The sequence below is a fragment of the Cavia porcellus genome, unplaced genomic scaffold, assembly GCF_034190915.1.
Source record: "Cavia porcellus strain 051 isolate PalLab524CR breed Dunkin Hartley unplaced genomic scaffold, mCavPor4.1 scaffold_28, whole genome shotgun sequence".
NCBI classification, from domain to species: Eukaryota; Metazoa; Chordata; class Mammalia; order Rodentia; family Caviidae; genus Cavia; species Cavia porcellus.
The window spans coordinates 42,999,747-43,011,447 of NW_026947511.1; the positions used below are offsets into that span (position 1 = coordinate 42,999,747).

An 11,701-nucleotide genomic window follows, 5' to 3' on the forward strand; every position below is an offset into this window, starting at 1 on the left:
TATAGCGAATAAATAGGGGCAAGGAGAAGGCGGTGGTCCGCCATTTCGTGGACGCCGGGCTAAGGAGGGTATCTAGAGGAGCTGAGTTGGAGGAGGAGCGGGACGACCCGTTGGGAGCCTGTGGTTTTGGACGTCCACCTTTCTAACCCCGGATCTCGGTAAGATCCCTGCCATGGCCAGAGGGAAGGGGAACTGAACAGAAGCTGAGGCAGGGCCGGGCTCCATGGCGGCGCCAGAGCGAGACAAAGAGGCGCCGCCGCCATTTTGTGACGTTCCGCACAGGGCGGTGGCGGGGGCGCCCGGGTCGGAGATGGGGGTGCCTGGCCGCGGGGAGGTGGTGTGCCTCCTGGATGAAGGGGTGAGCCCAGGCGAGGAGTCGTCCGAGTTTGGGGAGGAAAGGGGATCTATAACTGGAGTGTGCTCCAGACTGCGGCCTTTGAATTTTTTTTTTTTGGCTCATTTTCTCGGAACTGCTTTTTAAGGTTTTCAGTCGGTAACGAAGACCGGGCATTTCAGTTCATTCTTAAGGGCATTCATCGTTTATTTCTATTTTTTGCTTTCATTTGACTTTGCATCCTGAATCTCCAGCTTTTTTCCTCCTTATAAACGGGCTGAAGTTGAGTTACACTGGTCTTAACGAATAGTCTTTTAAAAAGTGTTTTTAATCCCGTTTTATTTTAAACGGCATTCACTTTTTTTTTTTTTTTTTTTTTTTTTTTTGGTCTTTTTGAGACGGGGGTCTCGCTATAAAGTTCAGGTTGGTCTCAACTCCAAACGATCCTCCTGCCTCAGCCTCCCGAGTGCTGGGATTACAGGCGTGAGCCACCACGCCCAGCCTGGGATTCACTTTTAATTCCCGTCGCCCTCGATGGGATTTTTTTTTAGTTAGACCAGTCGAGGGTGAGGAAGAACGTGGTGATTTTTTTGTTTTTCTGCGTAAACGGACGAGGTAACTGGGTTCGCTGCCAAAATGACTAGTATTTGGGTGGTTTTTATTTATTAGATACAAGGTCTAGTTACAGTTGGCCTTAAACTCGTTATGTGGCTCAGGCTGGCTTCCAACTCGCGACAGTCCCCCTGCCTTAGCCTCGAAAGATTACTGACTTGAGTGTTAGTCTGTGCATTAAAGATCCTCAAGTGCAGTAAATCCTTTCATAATAGTTTTCTTAACTTTTTTAGGTGTACACTTATTAATATTTACTGTCTTGTGCAGCTATCATCGTCTGTTCAGTTAATTACGTTTCAGTGACAACGAAGTTGTGCCCTGAAACGAATCATCCCCAGTCCCCCAGCCTCTCCTATCTCGGACAACCACGATCTTTGAGTCTTTGGATTTTACCTATTGTGAATATTTCAGATGCGTGGAATTAATTACATACTGTGTATATTTTCCCTCTGGCTTGGTTTAGGTTTTTTTGTTGTTTTATCGGTACCAGGGATCGAACTCAAGACCGCGCGCTTGCAAGGCAAGTGCTTATGCCGCTGAGCTAAATCCCCAGCCCTTGGTTTAGTATTTTCAAGGTGTTTCTGCTTTTGGGGCATTTCACAGTGCTTGGTTCTTGAATAATACTGAATAGTATTGCTCTGTTGCATTTGTTAAATCCATTTTATGTGTTGATGAACTTTCTATTAACAGTTTTTGGCTACTGTAAACAGTGCTGCCCAGAGGTTACTTGGGATCTTGTGTATTGTCTGAAAATGTGCTGCCACTTGTCCCAAACTTAACATTTTTAAGAAAATTGACACTTGGTTGTCACTGCCTTGGAAATTTGATTAGTAATACGGTAATTGGTCATGGAAAAGCAAGTTTCTGTGGAATCTTGTCAGGGAAACCTAAAAAAGTGAAAAGTTTGAGGTCCTGTTTTACTAAACCTGAGAAAGTTTCACTTCATGAAGGATGTTTCTGTATCCAAAGGGTGGCTCACCAACTTGATGGCTATGTACAAACCAGTATGTACCTGGGTTTCTTATTTTCTGTGTTAACACAAGCTGATTGAAGGGGAAGGGTGGCTAATGTCAGATGGCCTAGGTGTTTTGTCTCAGCCTTCTTCGCATGGTTTGAAAAGAGATTAATCCCATCTGGTTTGTTGCACTCACTTTGCAGTTAACCTGGGGATAAAGCCTCACCCATCTTAAACCAGTGAAAGACGTATTAGCTTTTTTATTAGTGCATTTGATGTTTTATTTATGTTTGAGACAGAGCCTAGCGTCATGCAGACTAGCTTTAAATTCATTGTAGCCCAGGCTGGCCTGGAATTCTCGGAAATCCTCCTGCCTCGGCCTCCCAAGTGCTGGGGTTACAGGAGTGCAGTACCATGCCCAGCTGTTGATTCCCTTTTTCTGAAGCTTTCCTAATTTCTAAGTGTTTTATTTCGAGGACATTATTTCCTCCTTAAATTCCTGGTTTCTTGAGGTTTTTAGTGAAAGTAAGTGGAAGTGGACGTTTTGAGAGTAGTACTTCTGATTTGTTATTTAGCATTTTGTAATTCTTTTTTAGGATTTATTTTTAACTGTGTACTCTTTGGATAAATGTTTTGGTATCTTTTGTTGCAGAGATGCATCGCGATTCCTGCCCATTGGACTGTAAAGTTTATGTCGGGAATCTTGGCAACAATGGCAACAAGACTGAGCTGGAACGGGCTTTTGGCTATTACGGACCACTTCGGAGTGTGTGGGTTGCTAGAAATCCTCCTGGCTTTGCTTTTGTGGAATTTGAGGATCCCCGAGATGCAGCGGATGCTGTCCGAGAGCTAGATGGAAGGTAATTTACTAATGTATAGTTGGGGTCAGGGATGTAGCGCAATGGCTTAAGTGCCTGCCTGGCAAGCATGAAGTCATGAGTTTAATCCCTGGTACCAAAAAAGTACTTTTTTTTTTTTTTTTTCAAAAAAATGACATACACTAATGGTAAATGGTGTGTGTGTGTGTTTTGTTTTGAGACAGGATCTCACCTGTGTAGTCTGGTCTGGCCTCAGACTCACTATGTGGAACAAGCTGGTTTTGAATTCTTAGCAGTCCTGCACGTTAGCGTTACAGGCTGTGTCACCAAATGCTGCATGGTGGTTTTGTTTTGTTTTTAATTGAAAAATTTTAGGTTCTAGAACTTGTTTATGAATGGTTTTTGAAGTTTTGGAAATCACTAATAGAGGCACATGAAACCCTATAATCCTAGTACTTTGGAGTCTGGGACAAGAGAATCTCTCAAAAACGATGAAAAAGAACTAGGAATATAATATAGCTTAGCAGTACAAATTCCTGCCTGGCAAGTACAAGGTCCCAAGTTTGATTCCCAGAGCCAAAAACAAAACCAGGGTGGTGGCGCACACCTGTGATTCCAGCAAAGAGTTGATAATCACTTTAAACTGTTTCGCAGTGGTGGTCTGTGTAGGTTTACTGTGCTGCTTTAATTGTTAGAAAATATTTTTTAGAGCCAGGCGTGATGGCTCACGCCTGTAATCCCAGCACTTGGGAGTCTGAGGCAGGAATATCATTGGTTGTCCCAGACCAGCCTGGGCTACAAAGTGAGCTCAAGGCCAGCCTGAACTGCACAGCGAGACCCCTTCTCAAAAAAAAAGAAACCAAAAAATATATATATTTTTTAGCTAGATGTGCACTGCCTGCTGTTGTCCTTAGGGCTTGTTTCACTAGGTAGTGGAACGGATACCCCTGAGTCTACAGAGCAGTGGGTGTTGACTAAGTCTCTTCCTGGCTTGAGTTTGAAAACCAGGAGGAAATTGTTAACCCAGAAGATTCAGAAACAAAATTCTGCTTCAGAATTTGGGAAACAGGTCACAGCAGCTTAAATGCAGGGCTGGCTCTTGCTGCACTAAGCTGGTTGGAGGGCCCAGGCAGAGATGGGGCTCACCCTTTCTTGGTCCTGTAGCAAGGCATTTAGACGCAATTGTGGGCAAGTGGAGGGAGGACTCATTCTGCCTGTGATTTCCTATATGCACATACTATGCAGTGATTGAGGGGAGGTAACGAAACCAAGCAAAGCATCCTGTGGTTTACTTGGAAATGACTGAGAGGAGAGGGACTGACTGCCCAAGAGCAATAGTGTACAGTTTAGGCTGGGGATGGAGCAGAGTACACAGCAAGTAAACGTGTCTGAGACCTGCCCCTAAGGAAAAGCATCTCGGTGGGAATATAGGACAGCTTGTCCAGGGGTCTTTGCACTTAAATTATAAACCATTAACTGATTAACATTGGACTCAGTCACTGGATTCTTCTAACAAGTGGGAAGATAGTGCCCTGTGAATTGGTGCTGTTATAAAAATCCCATTTTATATATTTAATTTGAATAAAATGCCAGTGCTGTATCATTTTACATAGCAAAATATAAGGAAATTAAAGTTCATATTAAAAGATTCACAGCGAAGTAGTTGTGTCTGCAAAGTAGCTGTGTACTGTTTGCTTTTCATGTCCCTTTTAGGTGGCCTGTCTGTTTTTAATGTAACACCTCTTCCCCGTAGAACATTGTGCGGCTGCCGTGTCAGAGTGGAACTGTCCAACGGTGAAAAAAGAAGTCGAAATCGCGGCCCACCTCCATCCTGGGGGCGCCGCCCTCGAGATGACTACCGCAGGAGGAGTCCCCCGCCTCGCCGCAGGTATTTGGCAGAGCGCCTGTCTCAGCTAGCGGTGTGTGGAATAGCTAGTAGCCAGGCGTTTCTCTGAAGTTGTTGGTGGGGTTTAAACTGGAGGCTCGGAGGTTTCTGCAGCTCTGGCCGGGGCGTAGTTGGGGTATGCGAGTGGTGCTGAGTGTTGGCTTTGTCTGTAGGTCACAATCCTGTTGGTAGCTAGGAGCTTCTGTCTTGGATCTGTCTTCTAGTTCATCTTATAGTTGCATCTTTCCCAATCTTCCCTTATACTTCAGGTTAGGCCTTTTCCCATTTCTTGACTCCATTATGACAAACATTACATTCAATTCTAGCTCTTCACAAAAATGTTGTTAGTGCAGTTGTAATATGTATCAACCTGGCAGCTGTTTAAATGTTACAACTGGTAAAGTAGAAATTCTGAAACTGAAGTCACTGACCAATAATAAAGGGGGCTAAAAAAGAAGTAATCCCAGTCATCTGTTCTTCGATCCCAATAGGAGAAAATTCAGTTTTTTTTATAATTGAAAGTGACGTCACTCTTGGACCAGGCAGTATTGTCTGGGTGCTAACTCCACATCTCCTCAGAACCTCCAAAATAGTTTCTAGAGGACTGAATTTACCTCTTACAGGTGGGTGAAGTCCTAGGAGATGAGTTCAAAATCTTGCCCCTTTTGCTGTTTTGAAAAACAACACACTGTTGCCCATCATAATGAAGAGTATTTGTTAGCTAAATAGATGGTTGTACTGATGGCTTGTTTTTTTTTTTTTTTTTCATTTTTTTGTGCTTTTTGGTCCATCTATTAATAAAAATGAACCCCGTTACAGAGTCACCATCATGTCTCTTCTCACCACCCTCTGAATCTGCATTAGCCAGTCAACTAGCCCTTTCAGCGTCATGTGACCAGCGCGCCCCATTCAGCTTGGCTGGTGTCGTTTCACATGACCCAGGCTGGCCAGTCGTCAGGTTGCACCGCCCTTTGGTTCCCGAGCATGCTGTTTTCTCTCAGCCTTCTCTCCAACCTTAACCAAATCGGCAGCAGCCACCTCGACCGCCCACACATTCCTGGCCAATCAGCTCAGCTGTTTATTTACCAAATGTCTTCACAACAACTACAGCAGCAGCCTTCGGCTAACAAAAAAGCAGGAAAAATCCACAACACCCCCTTCGCCAACCAACTAAATCCAACGCAACATCTGGCAAAACCTTTTCAGCAAATTCTTCCTGGCCGTCAGTCCGGCAGCCTCACCTCACCATTTCTAGCTTGTTGAAACCCAAAACTAGTAAGTTTTTCCTGCTTATACAGTTTACTGCTGGTTAAAATAAGGAGTAAGCGGCTTAAAAGTAATTCTTTTTCTGGATCAAAGGCTGGCTGTGCATAATTGAATGGTAACGTACATATATATTGCTTGAAAAACTTTTAAGGGTGATAGGGAACTGGTAACGATCTTCAAGTGAAACTTATTTGCATGTGTGAGATGCCAAACTAAAAAATTTTAATATCTCTAACAGATTTTAGCTTTTCCTCCTAGCAAAAATTTGTTGAATCCTATCACCTTTAAATGGTTTTACTAACCGTTTTCAAAAATTTGGGGGAGAAGTGTGGGCCAAGCTAAGGTAATTGGATAAGCCTAAGCACACTCTGATGGGACGATCACAATGCAGCTCTAATGTAGCACTAAATGGCATCGGTATTGACACCTAGCGCATTTTCACAAAATTACACTCCACCTGGTACCTAAGTCTTGTTATGGACTTAACAGGTTTGCATGGGTTCCAAATACTGGTTTATGGTACTGTTTTTGGAACTACTTGTGGGGCTACATTTTGGTGTGGTGTTTGGGTAGCAAAGTTAATTTGACATGAAGTTTTGCATTGGACAGATCTGCTGTGAAGCATTCTTTGTTAAAGTGAATCCATGGTTGGAATACCTGCTTTTCACTTGAGCTTTTGTTCCTTAATCCTTCTGTGCCCTTTTTTTCTTTTCTTTTTTTTTATTTTTGGACGATGGGTGCCGGTTCTTCGGCACATTCACTGGGCCCAACAGTGAGATTGAAAAGTTGGGAATTGCCTCACACCAAAAATACAAATTGATGATTGGCCTAATTTTCCCATTTCTGCTTTTAGATCTCCACGAAGGAGAAGTTTCTCTCGCAGCCGGAGCAGGTAAATACTGTTGGGGCTGCTTTCTCACAAATGCCACACCAGCTGTCCTGAGCCGGGTTCTCAGGTCTGTGGTTGATGGCAGGGGTGAATCTGTGTGTGAAGCTCGTTGGATGGCAAGAGAGGCAGGCCGGGTTCTGAGTTTTCAGAGGTGTCTTTGCAAAGTGTAATTATACCTCAGTGGACTTGACCTCCTTTCTCTTTGGTTTAGGTCTCTTTCTAGGGATAGAAGAAGAGAGAGATCACTGTCTAGGGAGAGAAATCACAAGCCGTCTCGATCCTTCTCTAGGTCTCGCAGGTAAGGTCTCAGCCCGAGTTGTGGAAGGTTTGTGTGTGAATTCTCTTAAGCAGTGACTTTGTTGATAGTGTCGCTGAGGCGCAGATACAAAGTTTTATTTATTGTTCTGTTTTGTTTTGTTAGCCGATCTAGGTCAAATGAGAGGAAGTAGAAGACCAGTTTGCAGGAGAAGTGGTGTACAGGAATTAACTTCATTTGACGGGAGTATGTACAGAAAATTCAAGTTTTGTTTGAGACTTCATAAGCTTGATACATTTTTAAGATGTTTTAGCTGTTCACCTTTGTGTCTTGGAACAGTGACACACAACAATGTCATTCTCTCTGGTTTGAGATGGATCATATGAGGCATGTAATACCAAGAATTGTTACTTTACAATGTTCCCTTAAGCAAAATTAAGTTTGCTTTGAACTTTAGTCTTGCACAGACTGACAATAAACCTGTAAATTCTGCCTAAAGTCTAATGTTCTAATGTTACAGAAAAAACCTGGCAAAATTGAAGACCTGTTTGTTAGCTGAGGTAGTAACAGTGTGCAGCTGTAGCATGCCAGCGGGTGGGGATGGAGCTAGGTGGACATGTGAAAAATAGAACAGGTCTTTATCCTGGCAGAGGTTTCCTGGTCAGTGTGGAATTGGGTAAATTTCAAGGAAATTTACCCCTGCTAGGTCATGTTCCTATGTGATGCTGTATGAATCCATAGTTGTTGGCATCTTTATTTGAAAACCGGAGATTTCAGAGAACCAGTGTGGTGCCGGTTTAAGGGTACATTGTAGAGCTGAACTTTCACGTTACTGTGCAAGATTTTTTTCATGCTGTCATTTGTAATATGTTTTGTGAGACTCTTTGGGATTAAAGTTTTGGTTACAAATTGTTATTTAACTTGGAAGCCTGTTTTTCCTTGCAAACTCAGAATATATGATCTTGATACCAAGTTCAGGTATAACATTCCTATTGGAAGCCATACTTATATTTTCTTGTAAAAGTGCTTTTGAATTAATAAAATAGCATAATTCTGTAATGGTAAGTTCAACCCACTGTTAGCATTTTCTTGTCCTGTGGAAGGCAGTTGGTCACACGAAACATACCTGACAGACACTGGGTTAATTTTCCAATGTGAATGCGATTTTTGGTTACCATCTAAGCGATGATTAGCAGTTACCCAACTTTTAGGAATTGAAACCAGTTCAGGGTCCCTTACACTTTGTGATTATCATTTTAAATTCAGTGAACAGCGATCTGGGAACCAGGTAACCCAGAGTGAGTTGCCCGTAAAAAATGGCTTTTATCTTTGGCATGAAAATTTTCCAGTTGGAAAAAATTGCTTCCATTTTATAATTTGAGATGTTGCATGGGAATTCCAAATTGATCCAATTGTAACAGTGCAGAATTGAATATGGAGGCATGCATAACCTTCCTCTTAGAAATCTGGAAGAGTTGTAACTTGAAGTTTCTTGTGCAATTAGATTAAATCATAATGCAACAGTCTCGTGGCTTAGTTTCCTTAAATGTGCTCCATAGCTTGGATCTGCATTGACAGTTTCAAAAAGAGCCAAGTCATTGCCTTGAGTGACATCTACAAAGATCCAGTTTCCCGTGACTCTTGTCAACCCTTCAGACAATCCCCGCAAGGCAGTGTGGGGGTGAATTTACAACAGCATTTTCAAGGAAAACCTCACGTTTGGTCTCCCGTTGGTTCACTGGGACCTGTAACTCTGGTCTTCTCTCTTCTGCCATTTCCCTGTGATCTTAAAAAGTCCCTTCCTGCTGGGAACTGGCCGGGGTAGCTAAGGACTTAGTAAAATAAGACAGCTGTGGATTACGCCACTTTGGGAAGCTGCCACTTGGGGTGGTAACAGCCTTAGCAGACAGGATATTAGGTGGTGGCTGTTAAACTGACCCTCCTATTTGTAGCTGTGCAGTGTGGAGAGGAGACCCTAGTCCAGGTGCAGTGACTCCAGGTACTCACCAGGTCACTGTTAACACGGGTGACAATGCACAGGAGCTTGGGAAGGTCCAGTGAAGGATTTCCCATGCGGCTCTCACCCCTGTGTGTTGAGCAGAACGTTAATTTAGAGATTCAAGAAACTTGGTCGGGAACTTTAGTAATCTGCAAGACATCACAGGAGGCAGGCAGTCTGCTGGTGGCCTCGTCCTGTAGAGCTGGTGGGTCACACCCAAGCATATGGGAGGTCTTGTTTCCTTCTGTAATTAGAGCTCTGGTTCCCTTTGGTACAGCAACCTAGTGTAACAGTCTCCCAGAATATGCCTGCCTGGCTTATGGGGCCAGGGATTTAGCCTCTGCCTGGCAAGTGTTAGGTTGCAGGTTTGGTCCCCAGTACCAAAAAAGGCGTCAGAGTATGCATAGCTGGACTGCAAGCCTGTTAGGGTGAGTTCCCAGACTACCCTCCCAGCGTCATTAGGACTGATTGCTGACACAGTCCTGCTTACATTATCACGGTTGGGTTTTTAATTCAAGGAGAAAAATACCACTGCTTTAGTACTTAAACTATTTCAGTAAATAAACTTTTCTAGTTTTAGGATTTTGAACAAGATTTGCTACTTGATAATGTTTCACTGTATATTTTTGTACTGCCAGACTGCTGCCTTCTGGTTTTGTTTTTTGGGTTTTTGTTTTTGTTTTGATGATGTGACACATTTTTATAATTAAAGTAGCTGAAGAAAAACGAGTATATTTTCAGCTGAACAAGCTGGGAATGCTGTATCCTGACTCCATGTGTTCACACTACATCTTTTCATCTGTTCAGTCAGGGCTCAGTGGATACCCAAAGGACTCTGCCTGTAGCCTGCTGAGGCTCCAAGGGACGGGAGGACTCGTTCTTGCCAGGCTGGTCGGTCCCTGTTGAACCACAGGTGCTCCCAGTCCAGTCCAGTATAAGAGCTGGGTGCTTGAGTGCCCGGGACCCGCTCCCCTGGATAGGAACGGCAGCCAGGGGTGAGTCTGCACTCCCTGGAAACACCTGACGTCATGTGTTCTGCACGAGTCCTGGAGAGTTGCCTGGCTGTCTGGGACAGGCCTGTAACCCTGACACAGGGAATGCTGAGCAGGAGGCTGTTTCCAGGGGAAAGCGGTCATTTCCTGGAAGTGGGCAGTGTCCCTACATCTAACAGCCCTCGGGAGCTGGTAAACCTCCTCTGTAGGAGGGCTCCTCTTGAGGTGGAAAGTGTCGCAGCCCCCAAAGCAAAACCCCCTCCAGCAGAGCCACAGGAGAGTAACCTGAGTTACAAGTTGTCCACACAAGCCTTTTAGAGCCCCATGTCACACAGCACACGGGGATTCCTGGGGATGGGCTGGTGCCCACAGGTGCTGGCAGGGCCCAGAACCCTGCATCCAGAGAACAGCTGGAGTGCATGCTTCTCCAGGCGCTGTTACTTTCCTTTCCGGTTTTTGAGACACCATGTCCTTGGGGCTGGTGTCAAGACTTGCTGCGATCCTTGGGCAATGGGTGCCACTACAGCATTGGCAGAAGGCAGAGATTGCGTGAGGATAGCAAGTATGTTTTGTGTTGAAGTTTCTTCAAGGTTCTCAGGAAACGGTTTCTGAAGCTCCAGCGAGGTCATATTTTTAACCCTCCTTCCACTAAGCACTGCCAACAGATGACACCCACAATCACTGTCACCTGGATCCCGCCATGCTGCTCTCCTGACCCCTTCCCCATGGCCCACACCCCCTCCATCTAGTGAGTGGGGCTGTGTTGCCTTAAGGTGAACCCCTTGTGCCTCAGCTGCATTAGGAGCAGGTGAGTGCTTTGACCCTGAGGTGCACTCCTACCTGTCTGTCCCCTGGGGTGCAGTCTGGAGTCTTGCTGGAACCAACTTCACCCTGGACCTCAGTCCTGCTCCACCCTCCTGCCCGCACCCCAGAGCTGAGGGGGTGTTCCATGGTCTCCCCCGGGCCTGGTGGGGTGCATGTCTTCAGTTGAGGCACAAGACATCTGAGCGCTGGCAGCAGGCACAGCAGCGGAGGTCAGGTGGTGGAGCCTGGTGGAGAACCATGAAAGTCCTACCAAAGTGTCTAGACAGTTGGCTGCTTCTAGCAGCTTGGGGGCACCAGGCCTGGTGGCCACATGTCCTCAGAGTTTGGAGGCAGAGGCTGCTGTGAGTTGCAGGTCAACTTGGGCTCTGCAGTGAGGGGAAGCCAGCTGGAGCACAAGCAGCCCCAGGTGGCTGTTGGGCTTCCTTTCCTCCTGTTGCTGAGACAAGGTCCCAGATGCCCACAGTGAAAGCAAGGGAGGGTTTGTTTAGCTCACAGTTCACGGAGGTCTCAGTCCTAACTCTGCTGGCTCCAAGACAGACAGTGGCCTGGCACAGGGGCAGCGGCTGGAGCAAAAGGGAAAACAAGCCTCCTCCCTTCAGGGCGGTGTAGCACCCACCAGATCTCTGCCCTTCTGCACAGGATGGGGATATTTATGAAAGAACCCTGGCTCCCCGCTGGGGCTGTTACATTTCTCAAGTTGACACAGTGTCAGCCACAGCAGCGCCTTGTCTGCGCCTCACCAGGTCCCTGGTCCCAGGGCAAGCGAAGGCCTTGGAGTGGTCCTAGCCTTGGGATGGTCCTAGTGGGAGCATCTGCCTCAGAAAGGGCCTCCTAGTCCGGTGCCTGCAAAGTTCCCCTGGAGCTGTGCGG

At 45.5% G+C, this 11,701-nt stretch overlaps 1 protein-coding gene across 1 annotated transcript; it reads left to right on the forward strand.

Annotated features, from left to right (window-relative positions):
• Srsf3 (serine and arginine rich splicing factor 3) lies at positions 1-8,086 on the forward strand. Its single transcript, XM_003473884.5, has 6 exons — positions 1-158; positions 2,554-2,761; positions 4,473-4,607; positions 6,724-6,762; positions 6,971-7,057; positions 7,181-8,086. The coding sequence occupies exons 2-6, from the start codon at positions 2,556-2,558 to the stop codon at positions 7,206-7,208; spliced, it is 495 nt and encodes a 164-aa protein (XP_003473932.1). The 5' UTR covers positions 1-158; positions 2,554-2,555; the 3' UTR covers positions 7,209-8,086.
• The last annotated feature ends 3,615 nt before the right edge of the window (positions 8,087-11,701 follow it).

What these genes read in the sequence shown, in the direction of transcription:
- Srsf3 (XM_003473884.5), top strand. Translation starts at nt 2,556, where the DNA reads ATGCATCGCGATTCCTGCCCATTGGACTGTAAAGTTTATGTCGGGAAT. An exon ending in AGTCCCCCGCCTCGCCGCAG is followed by an intron (nt 4,608 to 6,723) that starts GTATTTGGCAGA and finishes TTCTGCTTTTAG; the next exon opens with ATCTCCACGAAGGAGAAGTT. An exon ending in TTCTCTCGCAGCCGGAGCAG is followed by an intron (nt 6,763 to 6,970) that starts GTAAATACTGTT and finishes TCTTTGGTTTAG; the next exon opens with GTCTCTTTCTAGGGATAGAA.